Source organism: Eptatretus burgeri, chromosome 13 (assembly GCF_056783735.1).
Source record: "Eptatretus burgeri isolate ZD-2024b chromosome 13, Ebu_testis_v1, whole genome shotgun sequence".
In the NCBI taxonomy this organism is placed as follows: domain Eukaryota; kingdom Metazoa; phylum Chordata; class Myxini; order Myxiniformes; family Myxinidae; genus Eptatretus; species Eptatretus burgeri.
Window position 1 is genome coordinate 20,941,425 of NC_140973.1, and position 27,174 is coordinate 20,968,598.

The 27,174-nt window shown below is 44.8% G+C and overlaps 1 protein-coding gene across 1 annotated transcript; it reads right to left on the minus strand.

Annotated features, from left to right (window-relative positions):
* Positions 1-27,174, minus strand: SNW1 (SNW domain containing 1). The gene is made up of 13 exons (XM_085851590.1): positions 27,002-27,174; positions 19,148-19,295; positions 18,856-19,017; positions 12,349-12,444; positions 12,057-12,163; positions 5,593-5,697; positions 5,295-5,430; positions 5,012-5,128; positions 4,785-4,926; positions 4,433-4,532; positions 4,201-4,321; positions 2,655-2,818; positions 1-1,495 (listed from the first exon to the last, which is right to left on the minus strand). Exons 1-13 carry the CDS (start codon positions 27,016-27,018, stop codon positions 1,294-1,296), a joined length of 1,617 nt encoding a protein of 538 aa, XP_085707716.1. The 5' UTR covers positions 27,019-27,174; the 3' UTR covers positions 1-1,293.

The following is a 27,174-nucleotide window of genomic DNA, read 5'->3' on the forward strand; positions in this document are numbered from 1 at the left end:
TATTTTCACATTAACAGCTTTATTATACAGAAGATATTACCTACAGGCAAACCTCAACACGCCTGGACAGAAACAAGAGTCTGACTCCCTTTTGGGATCACATTATATCTCCTCCATGAGCAGGTTTGAGCCATTATGGACAGGCTCGATCTTAACGGCCACAGCCCGAAGAGAGTTTCCATTTGGCCGCTTCAAGCACAATAAGACTGTTTTGACCCACGTTGCTTCCGTGGGCTATGTTCGTAGTTTTGACGCATCGTGATGAATCTCTTGGTGACACAGAGGCCATTTGGCCCTTTCATGCCTGTGCTTTATCCGAGACAATTAATTTAATACATCAGATTATTCATCTATTACCAACAATCCTTGACATAAAATTCGATTTTAAAACATTGGCGTTTCTTGGATAATTGTCAACATCTTGTTGGAAATCTGCATACGTACTTTGTGAATACAAATGTAAAGTCGATTACATTACTCAGATAAATTAATTGTTTTATCCTCGTTGTTGCTCATTTACCAGTTGTGTGGACCGAGCAGCCGCAGAAGGACGAGGAATACGCAGACAAAAAGCCAAGGAGACGGACAGAAGTTAGTGACGACTTTTGTTAACGGCATGGCGTTGGATACTGATGACATCACAGACCCAGTCTGAGGTGTCATTTACAGTCGATGGAGATGCAACTGAGGCTGTTCTAAACAGTTCTAATCTGCTAGTGGAGACAAGGTGGGAAAAAATTAAATGAAGAGAGAACTTGGGGGGGGGGGGGTGAGGGGGGCACTGTGAAAAATAACTGAAAAGAGAAATTAAATTAAATGAGGCACACAAAGGAGGGTTTTAACATCCCAATTTGTCTCAACAAATCGATTCCCCCTTTGCACTCCAATGCCAAATGTCACACACGATGAGCCTCTGCCCAAAAGGTGCACAAAACAAACGAGGCCCCACTTCCTCAAAGCTGGAAATTAAAAACAAACAAAAGTTATTCAGACCAAAACGAAATTTAAAAAAATACAGAAAGTCCAAATTCCATGGAGGAAAAACAACCACATGGGATTTCCAAACACATTTCTTGATTGGCATTATAGGATAAAAGAAGAAAATAAAAGATTCGAAAACTCATCTTTCAAGTTTAAGACACGGGGATACACAAAATAAGTGAAATAATAAGTGGGAAAAAAATTATGACAGAGAAGACCACTTCTCTCCATCAGATGCTTTACAGGACAACAGCAACGCTACAGCGTGGGGGCACTCATGCCAAGTGAGTCGAGCAGGACACACTAATGACATCAATCTTTACGACGTTTCTTCCCGTCATCATGGTCCTTGTTTCGGCCTCCCTCAGATGCCCGTTTGCCCCCTCCGTGCTGTTTTGCCTCTTCCAAGAACTTGTCAAGGCCAAAGGGATCCTCCTCATCCCGCTCAAACTGTACTGGACCATCGCGCCGCTGCCGACGATCTGCACCATCAAACTCCTTATCAGGAACAAACCTGCTCCACAATGACCATAAAGGGAAAGGGGGGACGTTTGGGAGTTAGCACTACATCTGATGTAACCAGACTGAGTCTGACTGCAAAATACAAGAATAATATAAAAAAAAAATGTGTACAGGGTGAGTCAAAAGTAGCACCCGATTTCTGTTTTTTCGGCTGGCAGATTCTTTCTGGGAAGTCATGTTGTTAATAATTGTCTTGCAGATTATTAATTTTCGTAATTTATTTATTTTTGATTTTGTTTTGCAGGTTATTGCTGTGAGTTTGGAAAGTCACTGAATTTGCACCAAATTTAGCTTGATGGCACAATTAACAGACACAATTGTGTCTCCTGGGCTGCGAATAACCCAAGAGTGACAGTTGAGAAGGAGGTAAATTTACCTGGTGTGACAGTTTGGGCAGCCATATCTCCATTAGGGATAATTGGACCCTTTTTCTTTGAGGGATCTGTCACTGCAGAAATTTACCTGGAAATGCTGCAAACCTTCTTTTGGCCCAGGGTACAAGATCAGGACTGTGATTTCCAGCATGATGGAGCTCCACCTCATTATGGACGTTATGTTCATCAGTGGCTTGATGAAAACCATCCCAGAAAGTGGATCGGTCGCCGTGGTCCAATCGAGTGGCCGGCACGCTCCCCAGACCTTGCACCTCCAGATTTATTTATTTGGGGGCTCATAAAAAGCCTCGTACCATTCAGGAATTGAAGGCTCAAATCACTGCAAAGTTTGAGGAAATTGAAATCGAACTCTGTAGACGCGTGTGCCGCTCTGTGCATCGATCATGAGGGAGGGCACTTTGAAAATTGCAAGTAAAACAGCTTGGTACAGTTCCGTAATAATTTTTTCTTGAATAAATGGTTCGATAAACATGTCATTCATTTATTTCTACCTTCTTGTACACCGCAATACAAATGGCAAACACACAATCAACTGACAGAAATTGGGCGCTACTTCTGACTCACCCTGTATTTCCGAAATCAAACATTTCCAAAGCAGACACAATCATGACTCCCGATTAAACAAGGAATGATCGTCCAATAATTTTCTGGGATGTTATATGTATTGACGGATGACAGAATGGCTTAGCTGTAAATTTTGTCGAAGTGAGAGCCATGAAAAAGTGGTTATAACCATCGCACCACTGCTGTCCATACCTGCTCGTCTTCACGAGGGTGTCCAGGTCGTCCCCATAGAGTTCCTTGTCCACATTCTTGCTTGGCCTGTATATGCTCGAGCCAACCTCCTTGGTGTTCCTCCACGGCTGGTCGTAAACATTGTACATGTCATCCTCCCCTCCCGCAAAGCCACTATCCATGCCCTGTTGATCGCACGGATGGAATGGCATCATGGGAAGAACGTGATGTCGATCAATGAAAAGTTTATGTATCAACGAGGATTTGGAAATCGACAAAAGTATCTCCGTGCACAGAAAAGTTCAACGAAATGCCGAGTTAAAACACCTTCTCGATCCCATGATGAAACGGAATACCAACAAGGAACCCAAAGAAGTAAAGAGCAAAGATGGAGTCATCAGGAGGAACCTGGATTGGATTCGGGTTTCAACCGCTACTCCACTACCCTCATACCCATCCAGGCACAGCCAAGTGAGCCTCATAGTAAAATTTCTGCAAGAATTCACTTCTCCATAGACAGATAGATAACGGAAGAGAGGAAAAGAGATGAAAGAGAAGAAAAAGCATGAATTATAATGAATAAAGAGAACTGTGAATAAAGTAGAAAAAAAAAACGTGAAAGGAACAAAGAACAAAGATGTCGGGAAGAACCCGGTCAGATAGATTTCAGCAGTTACTCCCGAGGCTCAAACACAGCAACATGTACATATAAACCAGAACGGCAGACAATCATAATGCTCAATTTGAGGGTTCAGGGATGATTGAAATGGGAGTGAAATTGAACGCCCCAGGAAATAGAGGGCTGGGAGAGGGGGCGAGAAATCACTCAATTTCTATGAAAAATGTATTTGTTGGTTATTTCAATAAATCTTCAACCAGGCTTTGAACAAAATGTGAGAGCAAGAACATGAATTCAGAGTGTGGCTCAGTCTCTCTTACCCCACCCCCCCCCCAAAACAATTCTCAGGCTAATAGTGGCAGCTGAACGAGGGTGCGTCAAAGAAAACCTGAACTTCAATACCCATAAAGCACATATTTCCTGCTTTGATGCATGCAGTGACAATCCCAATGACGAGTGAGGAAAGAGAGCGATAAAGAACTTTCTGGTCATTGAAAACATCAAGACTGTTTGAATTTACAGGTGAGTGGCAGCAGCACAGCAAGATCATGACTGCCCGTCTCAGACGCCCAGGTACGAAAGAGCACCTTGGAAGGGCAAGAAGTTTCATGAATGAGGCCATAAACAATGATGTCCTGCCGATGGCTATGAACACGTTTCAACACTGAAAGCATCCAAAATGAAAGTGGTGAATGATAGAGACCTTCAATATTCTGACTCTGGCCTAAAGTTCAACGAAAGTTCACCGCAATAAAAGTGCAAGAAACACAAACAAGTGTAGGGGGAATCAACGCAAAATAAAACGACCATGTTTAGGGAGGAAAGGTGGTTAATGAGAGTGCATTTACACAAACTCACAAATGGAAAACATAAACAATGCTTCCCATGCAAGTGAACCTACCCCCGCCCCGTCTTCCCCTTCCCCCATCCCCCACTCCATGGACGTACCCGGGTCTGACCGAACAGCCTCTGGTCATACTGCACTTCGTTGTTGTTCAGGCGTGCGTTCGGCTGACCCAGAGCGATCTGCTCACTGATATCCCGGTCCTGGTCACGCTGCAGCTTGGACCTGCACGAGTTGTGTTCGGAAGCTTTTAGCATGAAGAACATCAACAGCTGAACACCGATGTGTCCCGGAAAAGGAGTGCAAGCTGGCACCAGCACGAGTCGAGGTACAAACCTCTTGTCAGGGCCGGCGCGCGCGATGTTGCGATCATGCTGCCTCTCTTTGTGCCGTTCAAGACGTATCTCATCCCTCTCAGCCACATCGGGATCTTCAGCTGCAAACAATGGTGGCACGGACAATCACTCGACACATGTTTATGATGTTTTCAGGAACCAAAAATGTAAACAGCGAAAATAGCTTTGGGTGGTTCGAGTCATTACAAACAGAACTTTTCCGAAACACTTTGGGTCTGAAGTGCAACTGGAATTTCCAAAAACCGAAGCAGCCAAGTCTTTATTACAATGGCTCACTCATCAATTCAGTCAACGAGACATCATGATGATGAGGCTCTTTAAAAGCAGCACACCTCTTTCTCCGTAAGCCTTGATCCCAGCTCTCTTGTCACGTGCGAGCTGAGCGAGCTCTCGCAGTTTTTCCTCCTTCTTTTCCTTTTCCTTCTGAGCCATTTTTCTTTCCACCTGGGCTCTCATCTCCACAGCTTCCCTTGCCTGCAGCGAAAAGGTTCAACGTCACAAACTGAGCCAGCAGGGAAGAAGGATTGGAAGACTCAGAAGAGAGACGACGAGGGCACACCTTCCTGTCGGCAATGTAAAGTGCTTCGGCCAACTTTGCAAAATTTTCATTGATGTGCACGGTCTGAAGGCCCCTGCCGTCTGCGGCCAGCCTCTTGTCCAGCGGGATGGTATAACCCTGTACACAATACACCACCACAAAGCAGCCTTTAAAAGTGCAAACACAAAATGCAATAAACACCACTTCGTTAAGAACAGATCAATAAAAACAGCGCTTGATTAATCCATCAGTTCATTCAGAGCTTCATTCATTCATCAGCTCATTTACTCGAGTAAAGGCACACCTTGGCATTTTTCCAATTGGAAATACAGGGTGGAATCTTCCATTCCTGTTGTTCTTTCACAGTCATCTTCCTGGTAGGCGAGTGCATGACAGGCGGAGGGGGCGAGGGAGGTCCACGGGGAATCTTCTTGTTGATCCTGAGAACAGGAGGCAGGATAACCCCATAAACGCAGTGCGAAATGCACAGGTGGCACAATAGGTGAGAAAACCTCAAAGAGGGTGCAGATAAACTCAAAGATGGGACAAGGAATGCCAAACCAGAGATCCATGACGTGTAATGGGGTAATCAAAGGGCTTACTTGAACCGTGCAGGTTCCATGGGATCTTTCTGCATCTCCACCATGCGGATAACGCGCTGCTTGGCTCCGGAATTGTACGCGATCCCCTGCTGGGCTGGAGTGTATCTGCACAGGAATGGAGCGGCGCATACATTTTAGGGAACCGCTTGTAACTCAAGAACCTCCACCTTCCAAATAATTTTAAAATATTATTATTACCTCCACGACTGAAGGTTTTCAACCCTGTCTGTTTGTTATTTCGCAAAAGTATTTTGCCAAGTATGTTGTTCTGTTGCATCTGTTTGTTTGTTTGTTTGTCACATTATTTTTGTCCACAGTTTTCAAGCAATCGTTCTGAAATTTTTGAGTATGAAGGTGACCGGCCAACAACAGTAACACGGATTTTTGGTCAGGATCCAGATCTGGATCCTGTAATTTTTAAAGTGATTCTTCATCAGTGAGAGATAGGGCCAAAATGAAAAATAGCATGATATTTGAAAAAGTTGTGGATGAGTTGTGACGAAACTTGGTGGATGAGTTGGTTAAGTGAAAAGAATAAGTCGATTCGATTTTGGTTTGAGGGTGGAGGAGTAGCAGCTGAAATGTGAATCCTATTCAGGTTCCTCCTGATGACTTCATCTTTGCTGTTTGCTTGTTCGGATTCCCTACAATCTATGTATAATTCCAGCAATCTCTGTGTCTGTCTGTCTGTCTGTCTGTCTGTCTGTCTGCCTGTCTACGACCGCCGTTTCTCGACGACTGCCAGTCCGATCCGATTGAAACTTGCCAGGAATATTGCTGGGGACCCGCGGATGTGCCTTTGAGGTTTGATATTAATCGGACGAGTGGTTCCCAAGTTACGTCCATTTATCTGTCGACCAATGACAAAACACGGTGCTATGACATCGCGAATGACGTAACAATTAAAGTTTATTATTTTTTTTATTTTTATTTTTTTGCACGATTGACGGTCCGATCTGATTGAAACTTGCCAGGAATATTGCTGGGGACCAGCGGATGTGCCTTTTCCAGGTTTTATATTAATCGCATAAGCGGTTCCCAAGTTACGGCCATTTGTCGGTCAACCAATGACAAAACACGGTGCTTTGACGTCACAATTGATGTTTATTTATTGGGTAGTCGATGTCGTCGAAAAAAAAAAACTTTTCAAAAATTTTTTTTTTATAAATTTGTTCTACCCTTATCAGTATTTCCGTCGATATGTTGAGTCGTCGATCCAGTCGGAAAATTTTTTTTTTTTTTAATTTTGAAATCTGTTCTCCCCTTATTATCAGTTTTTCCGTCGATATGTTTGTCTGTCTGTCTGTCTGTTGGGTAGTCGATCCAGTCAAAAAAAAAATTTTTGTTTTTTTTAATTTAGAAATTTGTACTACCCTTATTATCAGTTTTTCCGTCGATGTTTGTCTGTCTGTCTGTCTGTCTGTGTCTGTTCGGTCCAGTGCTCCGTTAATACAATGGCGATTTCGATTAAACTTGGTTGGTAGGTTTATACCATGACCAAGTTGTGTGCAAATGAGAACCGTTGCTCTGGACACCACCGTTGCCGAGCAACGGGACTTTGAAGTTTTTGAAAAATCATTAAAAAATTATTTTTTCGAAAATCAAAAATCGGGCCATGAGCGACTGTGGGCAGCACATTCAGCCATATTGTCAAAGATTTCCAGCCGGATCCTATGAAAACTGTCGGAGAAGATAGACTTTGAGTGAACCCTGGACGAAAACAATAAAAAATCAAAGTTCGTTATATCTCAGAGACAATGAGTCAGATATACATGAAACTGGTATGGTAGGTTCATGGTATGTCCTAGTTATGTGTGAGAAAGAACCATTGCTAGGGACCCCTCCGTTGCCTAGCAACGGCCAAAAAACCTCTAAATGTGGGGGTATTTTCACGAATAAACAATCTGCAGCATTAACCCTTGAAGCTGGAATCAAGAATTTTCTTGTGCTTAATCCTCAGGTCATTCCCCCATCGAACGGGCCCATCGTGTCAGGTTCGATTGGGGAGGCGACTACCCATGTCCGCCAACCGGCTTGTTTGTCTGTCTGGCTGTCCCTCTATTCGGTCCAGTGCTCAGTTAATACAATGGCGATTTCGATGAAACTTGGTTGGTAGGTTCATACCATGACCGAGCTGTGTGCAAATGAGAACCGTTGCTATGGACACCACAGTTGCCAAGCAACGGGACTTTGAAAAATCATAAAAAATTTACTTTTTCGAAAATCAAAAATCGGGCCATGAGCGATTGTGGGCAGTACATTCAGCCATATTGTCAAAACTTTCCAGCCAGATCCTATGAAAACTGTCGGAGAAGATACACTTTGAATGAACCCTGGTCGAAAACAATAAAAAAACGAAGTTCGTTATATCAGAGACAATGAGTCAGATATACATGAAACTGGTATGGTAGGTTCATGGTATGTCCGAGCTATGTGTGAGAAAGAACCGTTGCTATGGACCCCTCCGTTGCCTAGCAACGGCTGAAAAACCTCTAAATGTGGGGGTATTTTAACGAAAAAACAATCTGCAGCATTAACCCTTGAAGATAGAATCATGAATTTTCTTGTGCTTAATCTTCAGGTCATTCCCCATCGAACGGGCCCATCGCGTCAGGTTCTATTGGGTAGGCGACTACCCATGTCCACCTACCGGCTTGTTATTATTATTATTATTTTTTTTTGCAGGATTGACGTCAATTCTTCTTCTTCTTCTTCTTCGTTTGGTATGACGTCACAATCGACGCTGGGGACCTGAGAATGTGCCTTTTCAAGGTTTGATACCGTTCTTCATCCGTTTCAGCTGTTTCCCAAGTGTTTCCCAAGGTTTGAAAGCTGTTTTTTCCCAAGGTTCAAATTAATTGTTCAAATTATTAATTAATCCCAAGGTTTGAATTTTCCCAAAGGAAACAGCTGTTTCTCAAGGGTTTGAAAGCTATTTTTTCCCCAAGGTTTGAATTAATTGTTGTGCTTGGTAGACATTTGTGAATACATTTACAGAGAGAGGGGCGAGAGAGGAGGCGAGGGAAGGGGGCGAGAGAGGGGACGAGAGAGGGGACGAGAGAGGGGGCGATAGAGAGGGCGATAGAGAGGGGGCATCACAATTCAAGAGAGGGGGAGAGAGGAGAGAGGAGGGGTGAGAGAGTGGGGGCGAGAGTGGGGGCGAGAGAGAGGGGGCGAGAGAGAGGGGGCGAGAGAGAGGGGGCGAGAGAGAGGGGGCGAGAGAGAGGGGGCGAGAGAGAGGGGGCGAGAGAGAGGGGGCGAGAGAGAGGGGGCGAGAGAGAGGGGCGTCACAATTCTTCTTCTTCTTCGTTTGATATGACATCACAATTGACGCTGGGGACCTGAGTATGTTTCCCAGGTGTTTCCCAAGTTATGGCCATTTATGATACGGTTGGTCTGATGTAATTGAAAAAATGCCCCAATCCAGTCGTCGTTTACGAGAGCGAAGGAACGAAGCTGCACATACTGGCACGCACCTACGGGCCCGCACGGTGCTATGATGTCACGACACGTCATGACAGGACACGATGCTATGACGTCATTTCTGATGTTACAATTTTTTTTTTCTTTTGCACGATTGACGTCACAATTCTTCTTCTTTGTTTGATATGACGTCACAATTGACGCTGGGGACCTGAGAATGTGCCTTTTCAAGGTTTGATATCGTTCTTCTTCATCCGTTTCAGCTGTTTCTCAAGTGTTTCCCAGGTTATGCCAGTGATGTCATGGCCACGCACTTACGGGCCCGCACTAGTTACTCCAATGCAGGATTGTACCTATTTGGTCTTCCAATTGATTTGAATTGAATTTATTTTAATCCCATTCTGAATTCAATTGAATAATAATGAACGTCATGGCTCATGGGTCAGGGTCAGGTATCCGATCAAAGCGGGGTTGCATCAAAGCGGGACGTCTTAGTACCCTGCCATCAAGTTAGAAAATGGCAGTTCTACTTATGTCTCTGATTAGTTACGTAACACTCCAGTACACAATCACCACACAAAAATCTCGGCGAGGGTCTTCAATCTCCGATTGCTCTTTTTCTTGTTCGTTCTGTTTCGCCAAGTGTCGTTCTACGAGTGATTTCTAGTTTGTTTCATCGTTTGCCTGTGCTCAGCAGAATATCTCAAAAAGTTATGGACAGATTTGGATGAAATTTGGTTGACAGGTTGGTTGTGTGACAAGGAAAAATTGATGAGATTTTGGTGAAGATCTGGATCCAGATACTCGAGTTTTTAAATTTTTTAAATGATTCTTCAACATCTATAGATGGTGCCAAAAAACGATATCCAGCATGATATCTCAAAGCGTATGACAGATAGTGACAAAACTTGGTGGATGAGTTGGGTTGGTGACAAGAACAAGCCGATTAGATTTTGGCTCAGGACCGGATGCAGATTTGGCCTATCAGTGGGATACAAACGCAAACTGTTCAGCCTGGCGGACGTATGCGCTCCAACGAGTGCTGCTCCAGTTATTATTTAAAATTGTTACACTTACATACAGTAAATCCTTTCCTTATTCTCTCTCTCGCTCTCTTTCTCTACCTCTCTACCGCTCCCACACATTATGCATTATTTATTGTGGGGAAATTGTTTTTGAACAACATAATTTTGTTTAACACCATACTTTTCAGGAACAGATCTACCGCGTTAAGTGAGGAATTACTGTACTTCTTGGAACTAATTGTAAGTGTTAAAGTTGGAACATCAGCAATCCTTTTGAAAAAAGAAGGGAAAGCATGATACACCGACTGGACAGGAAAAAAAAAATCAATTGGCCTTGTGAAAGTGAATTACAGTGAACAGCAAAAAAGCTTATCACATTCACAAGGCAAATGCAATAAGGGTTCATCCACAAAGCAGCAAAAGGGCCGGTCTGTGTACCGATCGTAATGCTTCACTTTATACCCTCCAAGCCAAACACCAAACTCGTAAGCACAATGTCGGTAAATTATCTCATCATCTCATTCTGCGACGGTTCTTTAGCGAACATTGAAAGCTTTCTCATCATGAGCTCCATGCTCTGACACAACACTTTTAAGCGATACACGATAAAGGAAGAGGCGCATGCCAACCGGCTTCCACGATGATCATTATTCTCTCGTTCATCCAGATATGGAAACAAATATCCAATTAGGTTTATGGCTCCTCGGAAGAAAACAAACATCCCTTTATGGAACTTTCCCAGCATGAGGAGTACTTCTGTACAGGTTGTGATACAATCACATCGAGGTCGGCACTCAAGGGCAACCCTTCCAAATATAAAACTGCGGTTGTGGCGAGTAAACAGCCAAGTTGAGCTATGTCTAGCAAAGATTCCAGGAAGTAAAGGGCGCCAAACCTCACCCGCTTGAACTCTGACCCCACGTTATAGATTCTTTGGCTGACAATATGTTTGAAATGCCCTTCAAGCTAGATGTCAATGATTTACATACTTTGCCGACAACAAACTGTTGAAAACAAGAAAAATCTACAGATGAAAATAAAAACAGAAAATAAACAACCTGAGATTAAGCAGACCAAAAGATGGAAAGGTGGACATGCAGCAATTGGGTAGAAGATCAGAAGGCACCAAATGATGGCAATTAGTGAAAATCCATTCGTTTCATTGAGGAAGGACGGGAGATAAAATAGAGTTGAATTATTACCAAATATATCAGGACCAGTATTTGAAACCTTCACAACATGCATGGCAACTTAGACGTGTGTGAGGTTGAACAAAAGGTCGCAACAGTGTTGCACGAAGGAGCTGCCATGAAACATTATTTAAGCTCAAAAGGCAAAGCATTAAACCTGCGCAGAACACCTGAGAGAGAAAAGTGCAAACAATGCAATTTGATGGACCCGGCAGCTGCGTCCGAGCGCATGGTGCAATTTCCCGCACTAAACGTTGCATCGATTTAACTCTCTGTTATGGTGACTTGCCACAGAAAAACACAAAACATCCGCTGCACGTTAAACAATTTGACCTTTACAGAGGGCTATTAAAACATTCGGAAGAGATCAGTAGCTTCTTCACAGGCGGCTTTGCAAACGAGCATCAAAACGCACGCACAACTACCGCACATGACTGCCAACTACACGTGGCGTGGTGTATGTGTTGTTCGACATGCTTTTTTAGGGATTAGGGCCATCCAGTGACGGCTATAGCAGGGATAAAGTTTACAAAAGAACTTTGCACCACAATTTGCAATAGTGATGATGTAATGCTTATTGTGGACCTTGAACATATATTTCATGCATGACAAGGACATTAGGAGACATAATTATACTGTACTTTTACGTGAATTACAATGACATTCGTAAATGTCAATGCCCAAATCACTATTATAGTATATGGATGAAAATTGAACCTGTAATCTTTGCATCATGAGATGAGTTCCTCCTTCGAATCCCTCCTTCCCCTACTACCACCACCACCACCACCACCAAAATGAAAGATTGATGAAACAACGGCCATACCGGATATACTGCGCAGGGGCCTGCTTGTCCGCAGCACGGACTGGCATCGCGGCTGAGATCTTTTCAGCAACCTGCTTCTCCAAAGCCATGCGGGTCTTCTCTGTGAGCTACAACAGTACAACGAGGCGGCATTCTAAACCAGGCTGCATTCTTAAAGCTACGAATAATAATCCACCTCCGCTCCGCCAACCACCCAATGCAGAAACTTATCCTCGATATCATGGGGGAAAGTTTTAATAAAATGCAGATCATCGGATCGAATCGTCATCGGCACTTCGTTCAATCATCATACCTCCCTGACAGACTCTTCATCCGGTCGCTGCAGGTCCGGAGCATCGTCATTCAAGACCTCTTTAGGAATGAGATCTGTATAGCGGCTGTAAATTACCTGAGAGCAAATGCACAATGAAGAGTACAAAAAAAATTAAACGCAAAATAAAGAACTAAAAACTACATCGGATCGGTGTAACACTGTCCACACTTTCAATGACATTCAATGAACAGGCTTAAAACACAAGGTGTTCCGATCATATTTGTACCATAACACCACATGATAATGTGTATGAAACTCAAAGTTGTACACTTTTGGAGCAAAAGAATCAAGTGTTGAGCAAGAAGAACAAAACACTTTGGTCCATCCAAGTGCTGCAGCTTTTGTGACTCGACGTTCGGCAGCGCGTTCAAAAGTAATGTACCTGGTCGCATGTGTGCACATTATTGTCACACCCACCTGGACGGAGGGTGTGACAAGAAAAGATCGTCAGAGGAGAAGTGCAAAATGCCTTGCATAAAGGAATTCCAAACGGAAGCGAAACCGCGTCGACATCGTTTCGATCTCTTTCGTGAAGCGAGCGTAAAAAATAAAACCCATCAATCTGCCCGTACTGACGTCACTAGTCTTAGTACCAACCGTTAACAGTCGCTTCACTTTGTGAAAGTTAACACGGGAGTAAATGAGCAAAGTTGACAAATGCGATAACCTGAAAATGTCAACATAAAGCTAAGCGTGTTTAACGTTTTGTATATTAGTATTTGTAGATCATATAGCTCCCCAACACGTAGAATTGAAGTAATCGGCAAAACAGAAGAAAATTTGCCCCATCCTCGGGTTACGTAAACCTCAACATACGTAAACTTGATTTTTAGTAAGCGCCCATGAAAATTAAAATTCTAGATTCGCCAATTCTTGTCACGTGTGCAGGTCGCGTCCGTCCTGGGGACAGGACGGACCCCCTGCACACATTGCACTTGTTGACTCAGGCTCCCACACCCTGACTGAAACCGGGACAAACCGCGCTCACTCCCCTCCTGCTCCTCACACAGCCGGGGCACCGGTGTTTCCCCCGTGGGGCAATGACGTCACTCGCGGCATGTATTTACTGTCTCCTGTCAGGACGCCGCAGCACCGTAGGATGAAGCAGAGGGTCCAGCGACCGAGCTAACGGACGTGGAAATGCGAAAGTGAAGGTGTGCAGGGGTGGAAGCTGAAGAAATACGAAAGAGCGAAAGCACCGAGACGGAATATGCAGGAAATAATGAATGACGAAGACGAATGTTGTGACGAGAAATGAATCAGCAAAGCGTGGAGGAGAGTGAAATAAAGAAACACGAGCGAACAAAGAAAGCGAAAGGAATGACAGAGAGGACGCAAAGAGGGAAGGGCAAGAGGAGACTGGTGTTCATGCGAATAATAATAATATAATCTATTGAGCCCCAAACAGAGTCCATAATCCCCCTCAAGCTGCAAAAGCTTCAAATCTCTGTCTTTCTACGCCCTTTCCTGTTTCTTCAAAGGTTCAGCATGCATCAATTTCCTGGAGAGTACGCCGGTCCTTCGGTCTCCCTGCTCTGCCTTTCGGCATTCCCTTCCCCCCGCCCCCCCCCCCCCTAGTATGTTGGTACTGCACATGTAAATGTTCACTTGATTATCTATTCCGTTGTCAGATTTTACTCAATGAAATTCGACTTGTGGAAAAATCGACTTAAGTTAGGGTCCCAGGAACGGAACACTTATGCCAGTCGAGGACTGACACACGTGCGCGCGCACGCACGCACGCACGCACACACACTCGCTCAGTGTCGCTCAAGACTCAGTAGCTCAGTGGGCTGTGGCCGTTGAAGCAATGAGGTCCTTGGGTTTGAGTTCCATTTTGAGTCAGAATTTTTTCACACCAGCCCCATGCAGGATTTCTTCCTGTATATTAAATTTCTATATGAGGTTTATCCCGAATACACCTCCACCGACACACAAACACGTTCGCATGGAATCAGGCCACTATCCTTGGCACCGGGTCATTAAAGGTGAACCATGAGATTCGAGGCAAATGAACGAGGACGCAAACTCCTGTGAAAACTCCATCAACCGACACATCAACTTGCATCCCACATACAAAGTAATACGCAATCAATTACAGCATCAACAAAAGGCAGAATAATTTGAATGCAGTATTGGCCATGTAGGGGGTTCGAGTGTTGGTAAAGCTAAAAAGCTGTTGGTCATTGGACACGGCAAATTGGTGGCGGAGTTACTTGTGGGAGTGCAAATGTGTAGTTTGTTGAATAGAAGTATGGCCCGAAAGTTACAATGGCATTCGTTATTGAAGGTACCGAACCTTGAGGTCTCCTGAGCTGCAGGACAGCCACCAGGAGAACGAGTTAATTTGGAAGAGCAGTTTCTGACCCAGGAACCGAAAGAGGGCCCTCGGCGTGTGAGTGCCAAGAGGGCATGGTGGGTGCAGGAAGAGCCCCATGGTAGGAGCCAGGGAGGGCTCAACAATTAGTTAGGAAGCAAGGAGAGATGCTCCAGGTTAACCCCAAGGTCTCGGCTACCATCGCGATATACAGCCAGGTGGGGAGGCTTGAGTCAGTGTCACACTACCCAGCCAGCTAATTGTGCCAAAGTTAGGGGGGATAGATGAGGGTCATTCCCAAATTCATAGGATGGGATCAGCAAGCAAAGCAGTGGGTAAATATTGGTCATTAGAACCATTATAATAAGGTTTAAAAGTCAAGCAATAAAGGTGTATTGATTATGCACTCGGACTCGGGTTTACATTAGATGCTCTCCACCACCCAATACAATGAGAGCGTGCCAGTGGTAAGGACAAAATAGGGAAACTGGCATTTAAGAGGACCCATTGAGTCCCAAACTGTTACAACAGGGTAGGTGCCACTCTGCCACTCACTCCACTGAGCCAAATAGGGCTACCAAATCAGGCAGTAAGCTTATCAGCCGCAACACCATTTTCTCCCCAGCGAGAAAAAAACGGATGAGAGCTGGCTGTCCTCTTCCCCGCTACCAAACCTCCTGCCAGTATCACCAGCCAGCGAGCAACAACACCGCTGCCTGCCTGCTGCCAAGCTTAAAGACCTGCCTGCTGCCATTTCCAAAATATACTTTTGCCCTGGTCTCTGACCTTTGTTTGCCGGCCCCAAGACCAAGGAATTGTTTCACTCTGTGACTCATTAACTCGTCGCCACCTCCTACATGAACTCTCAATTTCAATGATTGCTGTGCAACTCTTATATTTCCTTTTCATTTCTTATTTTGCAGGTACAGCAAGACATACATTGCTCCCTTACTAAAAAGTGAACCAAATCGCAATTGAGTAGCTCTCCTGGAATATGAAAAATGCTCACCATCGAGCCATTTAATTTTTTAATTGTGTGCATTTCAAACTCACCTCTTATCATCCCCCATCCAAAATCCTGATCTTTTCTACCCCTGTTAATCCACCCCAAACACACCTCGTTCAAATTCCCTGCTTTCCTTCCTGAAAGTCCCTGTAATGTCCATCTTGTATTCCCCATGTTCCCCGCCCCATCCCTCTCCCTTCCACAGATCTCCTAATGTCTCTGTTCCCCACTGTTTTGTCCTTCCCTCTCCCACCCCTCTTGTCTCATGCCCCCTTTGCTGTGTGTTGTGTTAGCTCTCATACGAGCCTCGACAAGGTATACAAAAAAAAAACTTTTTAGCAGCGTCTCACATAGCGAACGCTGCTCTAAGAGAGCTCGGCGTTCTTCTTCTTCTTCTTCTTCCTCTTGTGAAGACAAAACCTTTATATTAGGACTCGGCTCTTTTATATACACGATCCGGTTCTCCTTAAATACGAAACACCTGTACACATCCTCGCATTGAGGGTGCCTTTTGAGAGCGTCTATCATGAACTTTTAAATATATTCGGACATTTGCTTTTAAGTTTCGAAAAGTTGAAGTTACTATTTAAAGATTATTCCATTTAATATATTGTAATTTCGTAAATACACTATTTTCTCGTCATGAACGAAGATCGTCCATGACGGACGTGACGTGACGAAATATATATCGGAAGTTGTTGTTGTTGTTGTTGTTTTTTTATTCTTCTTCCTCTTCTTGTTCTTCTTCTGGTGAAGACAAAACCTTTAGGACGCGGCTCTTTGACACATTTGTCCTTGTTTTGAATAAGTAAGTAAGTGCTTCGGGATGGATGCACCTGTGAAGGAAAGGCTTCTGGTCGACAGAATATGTAGACGAGCGCATTCACTTCATTTTTAATGTTTTGGGTATTAGAGTCGGGCAGAATTGTTGTTGTTAAATAGTCATTTCTGTCCTCTCCTGGTCCGGTCCAGCTATGGGTGAGACTCGGGACGAGTCCAAGATGAAGGATGGGGCAGTGTTACAAAAAAAGACTAGTTAATGAGGGGTTAATTCTTCATCAGTTATCTTTCCCCAATTTGCAACGCTCAGAATCGGATGTCTGGGTCACGCCACCTGTCATCTTCATACTCGTCTCTTTCTCTTCAACCTGTGTTTAACTCGCAAATCACCCCCGTTATCATTTAACACCATATAACTGAACATCAACATGGCACGTCCACATGAGCTAGGTATGACCCCTCCCCAAACCTACCCCTCTGTCCCTACCACACACGCTCTGGCGATATGGCACATCTACTCTACACTAGCGAGGCGAGAGGAGACAGGCTATAAAAGGCAGCAGCATTTGCACGAACGAAGAGAGACACAAAGAGATGCCAGGGTGAGTGCAACCACAAGAGACCGAGGGAGGCACATGGCTCACAAGACAAGATACGTCAAACTGGTGGAGAAGGGTTTGTAAGGCGAAAAGGGGCCTGGAGGGTGTGTCTGATGCAAAGCACCACTGGCATCTCTGCTCAGCCTGTGATCCCAGGGAAGACCTCACACACATACACCACCACACCACTGTCGACTCTCTTCTGTTCTTCCTGTGTCCCTACCCGAGTAAGATTGGACTAAGGATAGCTGTGAGAACCGTTACAGTCGGGGTCAGTGGTTCTCAACTGGTGGCCTACGGGTCACAAGAGCTCCAAGTGACAGCCTATTTGAAGAAGAAAAAAAACAGGAAAGATGCTGTGAGTTTGGCATCTTCCGTCATCGAGTTGGCAAGCCAGAAGCAACATTAACATTTATTGTCACATCTGATGCAATTTAAATGCTATAACGGCGGCGAGGTGCTCCATTTGAAAATGTTCGATACACGTGGCTTTTTAATGCCTGGGGTCCGTAATAAATTATTGTATTGCAAATTAATAGTAGGATTACCAATGTATCGGGCTCCTTTCTACCAAGAAGTTTGGAAATGACATAAATAAATAAAAAAAATTACAGCGTTTTAATAAGGGTGAGCCTGTTCCGTATTACCATTCGAGCACAGTGTACTAATATGATTCACATCCCCCATCATACTCCTACAACTAGTATTGCTTCTTTAATGGCCCAATTATTTGCACCTTCTTGTGGGGTCAGCCGGGAAAGGCTTTGGGCCGAAGTCTTCACAAACAGGCTCGCCAAGCCTGGCGTTCAATTGAACGTGACTTGGGCAGGAATTTGTAATTAGTCCATGGAGTCGGCGATAAATCGTTTACTCTCCGTGAAGGACAATCAGAACTTTAACATCGACCGACTAATGCTAGCAGACAGTACACCCGGCACAACGTCCATCCGAAGCACGACACACATAGCGATGCCTCACCCCGCCTGCGAAACACGACCAATCCGACAGGTTTATCGTTTGGCCAGGAATCGAACCCAGACCAGTCAGTTCAATGGCGAGTGCATGGATAGGCAACACACCAATCGGAATGGAAACACTTTGCTTCAAACTGCATGTGTCTTCAGGGATTTTATCCCTGTGCTATATTTGTTGGCGTATTTAAGGCGTTATATTTTGCGGGGAACGTGAACAGATGCAGAGGTGTTTTTAAATCTTCTTCTTCGTCATAACGACGTCCATTATTCCCACCTTCTGTTGTTGGTCGGGCGGAACGAATCTTTTAACCAAATCTTTTTGGAACTGGCTGACCAGGCCTGACATTTGACTGTGACAGAAATATATAATTTGTCCAGGTTGCCGGTAATAACTCATTTCCTCTTCGCAAGGCAATGTGGGATCTTTCACGTCCACCAACAACCAGCGCTGACAGACCGGTCCTCCGACTCAATGTCCATCCGACAAACGGCACACAAATCGATGCCTTGCTCTCTATGTGAAACACCATGAGGGTGATGGTTTTAGCTGGGTCGAGATTTGAACCCAGACTATAGAGATAAAAGGATAAAGTGTGCTTTTTTTTTTTTTTTACATCAATGCTCTTTAATATTATTTGTGTATGAAAACTTGAATGCCATTCAAACAGATTTGATGAAAAATAGAGCAATTCCAATACTCTTCTAATAGCGTGTTATTTTTGATCGTTTGAAAAGGTTTTAAGTAACACTCAATCGATTGAAGCTTTCAATGCAACGCAAGGAACGATCCGCAGACATTTCAGCACTCACCTTGTCCTTGGAAACCCCTTGGCGGACAATTGCGTCATACTTGACTCTGCCCTCTGAGTCCACCTGCAGTGCCAAGGCATTCGAGGTTTTCTGCTTACGGCCCAAGTCCAGTGGAAACTGGGCCACGTGGATCTCAGGAAAAGCTCCACCATCAGCGAAATCCTGGGGAGAAACAGCATGGTCAAACAATCATTGGCAAGGTTAGCAGGTTGTAGCGCACATTCACACACACAAAGAGAGAGAACTGCGGTGCAAAACGGTTTCAGTTCGGATTAGTTCAACCGGAGCAGACCTCGACTGCGCGTGGAGTCCAACCCTGGCGATGACCATATGCAGGGGGCTCCGTCCGCGCTGCCACCAAGGATGCATGGCGCTGCGCCCTCGCTCGCTCCTCGGACTCAGCCTGATCCTGGGAGATCTGCGTGGGCGCTGGAAGGAGCCTACACAGACCCAGATAAGAAATATGGTTAAAACAAGGCAGATCCCCAAAGTTCATTTGAGATAAGTAAAACTTGAAACTAAATGAAACTGAAGACCAAGAAGGAACCCGAAGAAGTAAAGAGCAAAGATGGAGTCACCAGGAAGAACCTGGATAGGATTCGGGTTTCAGCCACGACTGCACTACCCTCGTACCCATCCATGCAGGTGCATCCAAGTGAGCCTTACAGAATTTTTTTTCTGCAAGAATCCACTTCTCCTTTGTAGAGAGAGATAAGCAAAGAGATGAATAAAGAGTAAAAGAGATGAAAAAAAAGAAAAAGAAATTATTTGATTTGTATAATATTATAAACAAAAAAAACACCACCATAAATATTGGAAAAAAGGAAAGGATCAGGAGGATCAATTTTGCTGTGAGTACTGCCAGAGAAAAGGTGTAGACACTATGATAGAGTGCAAAATCTGTGAAAGATGGTCTTGGCGACAATGCCACGGAATGTCAGTTGTACCGTATGACGTATTTGGTGATGAGACTAACCGCTGCCCATTGGTTCTGTGGAGAGTGTGAGGAAATGGCCATCCAGTCAATAAAGAAAGTCAACAATGATGAAAACCCATTAGAAACCAACAGAAAGAGGATGCAAAGGAGCTATGCTGATACTGTCAGACAAAGAGCCCCGGTCTTCTCAGCTACTGTCAAATCAGGTGAAGACAACAGGAGATAGTTCTGGAGGAGAGTCTGTGATTCTGAAGACTGATGAACATACCGGTGAGTGAGAATCCGTGACTACAAGAGTTGGTGTTGTTAATACAGTATCAGTGGATAGGTTGGTGGATCGAGAGAAGAGGAGAAACAACAATGTGATACACAATGTCGTCAAACCCAAGGGAGGAAGTTTCAGGGATCGCCAAATTGAAGATCGCAATGAGGTGATGGGCCCAACATTACCATGGGAAGTCAGGTGGATGGAGTAAATAGAGTCAAAAAGATCAGGCTAGGAGGAAGAAACTCAGCCAAGAATGTCAAACTGAGGGTTCTGTTGGAGCAACTGAAGGATTCTACACTGAGAAATGAAATCATGCAGTCAGCCAAAAACCTGGGAAAGACAAAAAAAAAATGGAGAAATACATTTATTGCTCCAGACATGACCAGAGATTGAAGAGCAGAGAGGAGAACACTAAGAGAACTGAAAAAGAGAAAGGATGAAGGTGAAGAGAATCTCGTGATTCGTAGACATAGACTGGTGTCATCGAGAGTGAGCCAGACAAATAATAAAAGGGATAACCAGGGTAGGGAACATAGTCCATGAAGGAGCTCCACCATGAACTGGAAGACCCCACAACTCAGATGGAAAGCAACATGCATGTCATGGCCCAGTTGCTTTTGATCCTGCACCAGGAGCACATCCACCACAAGACAGTGAAGGTGCAGTTGGTGGAGCAGATGTCCAGCAGCAGTGACTGGATGACCACATGAATGGACAACGCACCAGAGTCATCGAAAGATGTTAAATTATTGTACAGCGATGCAGATTCTCTGCCAAACGAAATGGTTGAATTGGAACTTTTGATTGAGAGGACAAATTCAGACGACACTGATCATAGAGGTAAAGCCAAGACCCGTGCAACAAAGTCTAACTGCAACATCTCTATCGTTCACCGGATACAATGTCTTCATCAACGTAGATTCAAACACAATCAACTCCAGAGGAGTAATAATATACACAAAGGGTTCTCTTGAAGTACTGGACATGGAGGTTGCAGTAGATGATACTGAATCAGCATGGTACTCATTGATTTTACATTGGAAAGGAAGAGTATTCTCAGAGGATGTACCTATTGTTAACCATCAAGTAGCACCCAAAAGAACACTTTCTTATTTTCTGGAACAGTACACGGTAGCATGCATACCTTCCCCAAGCTGAACATGTTTTGTATCCCACTGATAGGCCAGATCTGCAGCTGAACCATTCGTCCTCGTCACACACAAAACCTAATCGGCTTGTTCTTGTCACTTATCAAACTCATCCACCAAGTTTTGACCGAATCCCTTCACAACTTATTGCGATATCGTGCTGTATATCGTCTTTGGCCCCATCTCTCAATGGTGAAGAATCACTTCAAAAATTCTTGTATCCAGATCCATATCCGGATCTTCACCAAAATCCAATAAATTCGTCCTTGTCACACATCCAACCTGTCCATCAAATTTCGTCCGAATCCGTCGACAACATTTTGAAATATCCTGTTTACAGACCGACAGACAGACAGGGAAGAAAACATAACCTCCGTCCACCTTCGGTGGCGGAGGTAGCGAGTGTTTAAGCAAGATTGGGGATGGAGAGCAATTGAACATTCTAATAGCTGGAGACTTTAATCATCCAGCCATAGACCAGAGATCATGGCATGTGAGTGGAGGACCAAATTGCCCTCCTAAACACCTCATTGAAGCTCTCCAAGACAGCTATTTAGTTCAACATGCAACAACCCACAGTCGACATTGTCAGGGTCAGGAGCCCAGCACACTAGATCTCCTCATCACCAATGAGAACGATATGGTCAATTCCACTGAATATCTCACACCACTTGGGAACAGAGATCATTGCTGTAGATCTGCAGACGGAGATCCGAGTTGAACACAGTTTGACATTCAAGAACCCTCCAAAACACCCAAGTATAGGTTAAATAAAACAATCGAGTGAAAAATTGCGGGAGATCCAGTGGAAGGAGCATATGACCTCAATGAATTGTCAGAAGCATTGCATTTTTCTTTTCAAGCACAAGTTTGAGCAGAGTACCGACAAGAGACAATCATTGGCAAGGTTAGCAGGTTATAGCACACATTCACACACACAAAGAGAGAACTGCGGTGCAAAACGGTTTCAGTTCGGATTAGTTCAACCGGAGCAGACCTCGACTGCGCGTGGAGTCCAACCCTGGCGATGACCATATGCAGGGGGCTCCGTCAGGATGCAACAGAATAAGAGGGACAATAGGAGGGGGAGAAACACTGACAGCAGGGCCAATGGACAAAATAAAGGGAGACTTGGAAAAATTGGGTGTGTGGGGAGAAATGGGGGTAGGGGAGGATGCACTGGGTGGTATAGAAGCAATCTTTCAGGAAGAAAAAACTGGAAATTTAGAAGGAGGTGTGCTTGGGGGGTAACGAGAGGAGAAAAAATCATGGGTTTGGATGGGGGATTTTTAATTTTTTTTTGTATACCTTGTCGAGGCTCGTATGAAAGCGAACACACAATGCACAGCAAGGGGGTATGAGACAAGAGGGGCGGGAGTGGGAAGGACAAAACAGTGGGGAACAGAGACATTAGGAGATCTGTGGAAGGGAGAGGGATGGGGCGGGGAACATGGGGAATACATTACGGGGACTTTCAGGAGGAAAGCAGGGAATTTGAAGGAGGCGGGCTTGAGGTGGATTAACGGGGGTAGAAAAGATCAAGGATTTGGATGGGGGGGGGGATAAGAAGTGGTGGTGAACAGCTGTTTTGAAGCCCTGGAGGGAAGAATGGCATTGAATAGAGTGAGGGAGTTTATTCCAAAGGTGGGAAAAAAGAGGAATGAAAGAGTGAAGGTGAGCAGTGATTCGTGATTTTGATAGTTTTACCAGAAGGGGGTTGTTGGCGGACCTTGAACACCCTGCGGAAATATGGTGGGGACAAATCGCAGACACAGCAGGGGGGCGAGACTGGAGAGGAGACGGTCGAAGACAGACAGACCACCGACCTGCCTGCGGTGAGAGAGTGAGAGACCCAAAGACTCAGCCTCATCGCGGGAGATGCCAATGATCCGAAATGCCTTGGTTTCCACTGTGTGAAGCCGAGAAAGGTGGGAGGCAGGAGCACCAGCCCAGAGGGGAGAACAATACTCCATCAGGCTGTGAACGAAAGGTTTGAAAGTGGTCAGGAGCTCAGGTGGGCCGAGGAAGGACTTTGCACAACGGAGGATTCCCAGTTGGCAAGGTTTGAAATGTGGTTTTCCCAGGAAAGGTCATGGCAGATAATGAGACCCAGAAGCTTGAAAGAAAGGACTTCTTCCATAGGATTGTTGAGAAAGTGGATGGGGGGTGGGGGGGTTCTAAACGATCCTTTCGAAGAGACATAGTGAGAGTGTGAGATTTGTCCGGATTGAAAGACATGTTCCACATGTTGGACCAGTTTGTGATTTTACCCAGATCTGCAGTGAGCGAAGAAGCTGCTGCATGCCAGTCTGAGGGATGACAGATGGTACGGCAGAGTGTGGATTCATCAGCAAAGAGATAAAGAGGATTTTCCAGAGAGTCGGAGAGATCATTGATGAAAACCAGAAAAAGAACAGGGCCCAGAATGCTGCCTTGAGGAACTCCAGCCTGGACAGGAAGAGGGGATGAAAGAACTCCATTTAGGGCCACACGTTGGCTGCGACCGGAGAGGAAGTCTGCGAGCCATGAGTGTAGATGGCCTTGGATACCATAGGAAAATACCATGGGATGATCTGAGATGGTAGTCAACAGCTGTTTTGAAGATCTGGAGGGAGGAATGAGATTGAAGAGTATGTGGAAGTTGGTTCCATCGGTGGAAAAAAAGAAAAAGAAAAAGAGGAACGAATGAATGGAGGTGAGCAGTGATTCTAGATTTTAGGAGTTTCACTGGAAGGGGGTTGACAGCGGACCTCATGCACCCTGCAGAAACCTGTAGGGGGAACAAAGCATGGAAAGAGCAGAAGATGCAAGACCAGAAAGGAGGTGGTAGAAGACAGAGAGACCACCGACCTGTCTGTGATGTGAAAGAGATAGACACAGAGACTCAGCTTCATCATGGGAGATTCCAATGACTTTGAAGGTCTTGGTTTCCACGGTGTCAAGGTGAGCAAGGTGTGAGGCAGTGGTGCCAGCCCAGAGGGGAGAGCAGAGTGGGAGCAAAACACCCATCCATAAGAAGGGCAGTAGAAAGGGCCCTGAGAATTCTTGTCCAATGAGCCTTATGTCAGTTGTCAGCAAACTATTGGACAATCTGGTGAGAGATGCTACTGTAGAACACATGATGACCTACAATCTACTTTCAGATTGTCAACCCAACAGATCATGCACCCACCACCCAGCTACAATGTGCATTTGAGGAGTTGACAGTCATGCTAGATGTATGAGATTCAATTGATACTCTGTAGCTGGATTTTAGCAAAGTATTTGACTCAGTATCATAAGAGCGGCTTCTCAGGAAGATTGCGACCTATGGAATGTCAAGAAAACTCGTCAAATGGATAACTGTATGTGTGGTTGTACGACAACAGAGAGTTACCATAAATGTGGTGAGGTCAAAATGGACCCCAGTGAGGAGCAGCGGTGTCCTCAGACCTCTGGTGTGCATAATTTTTATTAACTGCCCGTAAAAAAATAAAAAATAAAAAAAATAATAAAAAAAAGAATAAATAAATATTCCAACCGCGAGCAAGAAACAACAACCACAAAGGCCATTTCTTCGCTCTCGTGTGCCCGTACGTGCGTGGCCCGGAAGTTCGCATATCACAGTTACGATTATTCGCAATTTAGGTTTTAATGGCCAATTATTCAATTAGCGCCAATGTATTTTACATTTTCGCAATGTCGTCGCAAGGAAAAACAAAAAGAGAAGAGAAGAGAAAAAAATTTACTTCCTGGTTCGGAGCATACCAGCACTCTGATGTTACCGAAATTTATGCACCGTCTAACATGAAAACGATCATAACTTGGGGCATTGTGTTAATCTATAAATGCGCATAAGAAATCGAGAAATCATTAGAATACACGAAGTCATCACTCTCCAGAAGTACTACGTTGTAACCCGTAATGGGGAACGTGGCTGAGCTTCCCTTCCCCATTGGCCACACCCACGCAACAACGTGTCTTCCCATTGGTTTGGTAAATAAATGGCCATAACTTGGGAGGCACTTGTCCAATTAATATCAAACCTTGAAAAGGCACATCCTCAGGTCCCCAGCAATATACCTGGCAAATTTCAATTAGATCGGACCAGTGGTTGTCAAGAAACAGCGGTCACACACACACACACACACACACACACACACACACACACACACACACACACACACACACACACACACACACACACACACACACACACACACACACACACACACACACACACACACACACGCACGCGCACACACGCGCGCACGCACGCGCACACGCGCACACGCGCACACGCCCACACGCGCACACGCGCACACGCGCACACGCACACACGCACACACGCACACACGCACACACGCACACACGCACACACGCACACGCTGCTGGAATTATAGATAAATGATCAGCCAGAAGTTGTGAGAAATTGCATGTACACTGTAACAGGACATCTTTGCAGCTGACACAAAGACTTTTGGACGTATTTCTAATCATGACAAGATTGAATCCCTCCAAGATTAATTGGATGGAGATAGAGCAACTCCCTTTCAATAAGACTAAATACAAAGTCCCACATATCACATCAAACACCAGATATTGCGACCACGTGAATGAAGTTGATCTTCAAGATATCCAGCAGGAGAAGGATGTAGGTGTCACCATTGACAATGAACTCAGCTTCTATCATCATGCGTCATCAGCAATCCGAAAAGCAAATCAAATCCTGGGATCATCAAACGGACGTTCTCACACTTGACGTCAGAGATGGTCCAAATCCTCCACTCAACTTTGGTCAGACCCCATCTTTGAGTATGGGAGCGTCGTGTGGCACCTGCGATACAAGACTTACGGGGACAAGATCTTGAGGGTACAGAGACTGGCAAATCGCTTAATCCCCCCCCCCCCCCCGAGTCGAGTCACCTACCCTATGGGCAACGACTGGAGATTCTGAACCTGCACTCAATGTCCTCCAGTTGCCCAATGGGGTGACATGATTACTGCACACTCACCTCGGCGTGTCAATCACTTCGTCACACTCCACAACGGGCAACGACTGGGGATTCTGAACCTGCATTCAATGTCCTCCAGTCGCCCAATGGGGTGACATGATTACTGCACACTCACCTCGGCGTGTCAATCACTTCGTCACACTCCACAACGGGCAACCACTGGGGATTCTGAACCTGCACTCAATGTCCTCCAGTCGCCCAATGGGGTGACATGATTACTGCACACTCACCTCGGCGTGTCAATCACTTCGTCACACTCCACAACAAACACAACCACAAGAGGCACGCCATGTAAGATTGTTTAAGAGGAGGTCGAGCCTGGAAGTGAGAAACAAGTTATTCAGCCAGAGAGACATTCATGAATGGAATGGACTTCCATCAAACGTCGTTGAGGGTCCCAAATGTCACTTCATTCAAAAATAATCTTCGTCCGGACTGGTGGAACCAGAAATCTCGGACCATTGTTAGGTGCAGTCGTCAAGTTGTCCACAACCCAGATACGTATACACCGGGATGATCACAAGACGACGACTACTCTTCGGTACTCTGGTGCGATGTAATGTGTTCGAACATCGACGGAAAATAAACATCGCGATGACTCTTCCATGAGCCTCGACCTCTGTGGTGAAAAAGAAAAACCGAAAATAAATCCCAAGATACAGGCCTCTGGCCTCTATTTACAGCACGTTCCTGAAGGATAACTAACCTTTAATAATAAATGCTTTTTTTTTAAACAATAAATTTTTTTTTTTAAAAAGACAAATGCGAATCGCGAGCGTTTCGGAATCCAACACCAAACCTTGCCAAGGCCGACATTTCGCCACCTTCGCTGTCTGACTTATTATCTCCCCTCGATCGAACGGCGATTTCACACCCAAAATAATTACATACACTAAACTTTCATACTGTCAAACTACCCATCTTGGAAAGAACGAACAACCGAGAGAGCAAATAATATATTAATAAGATTAA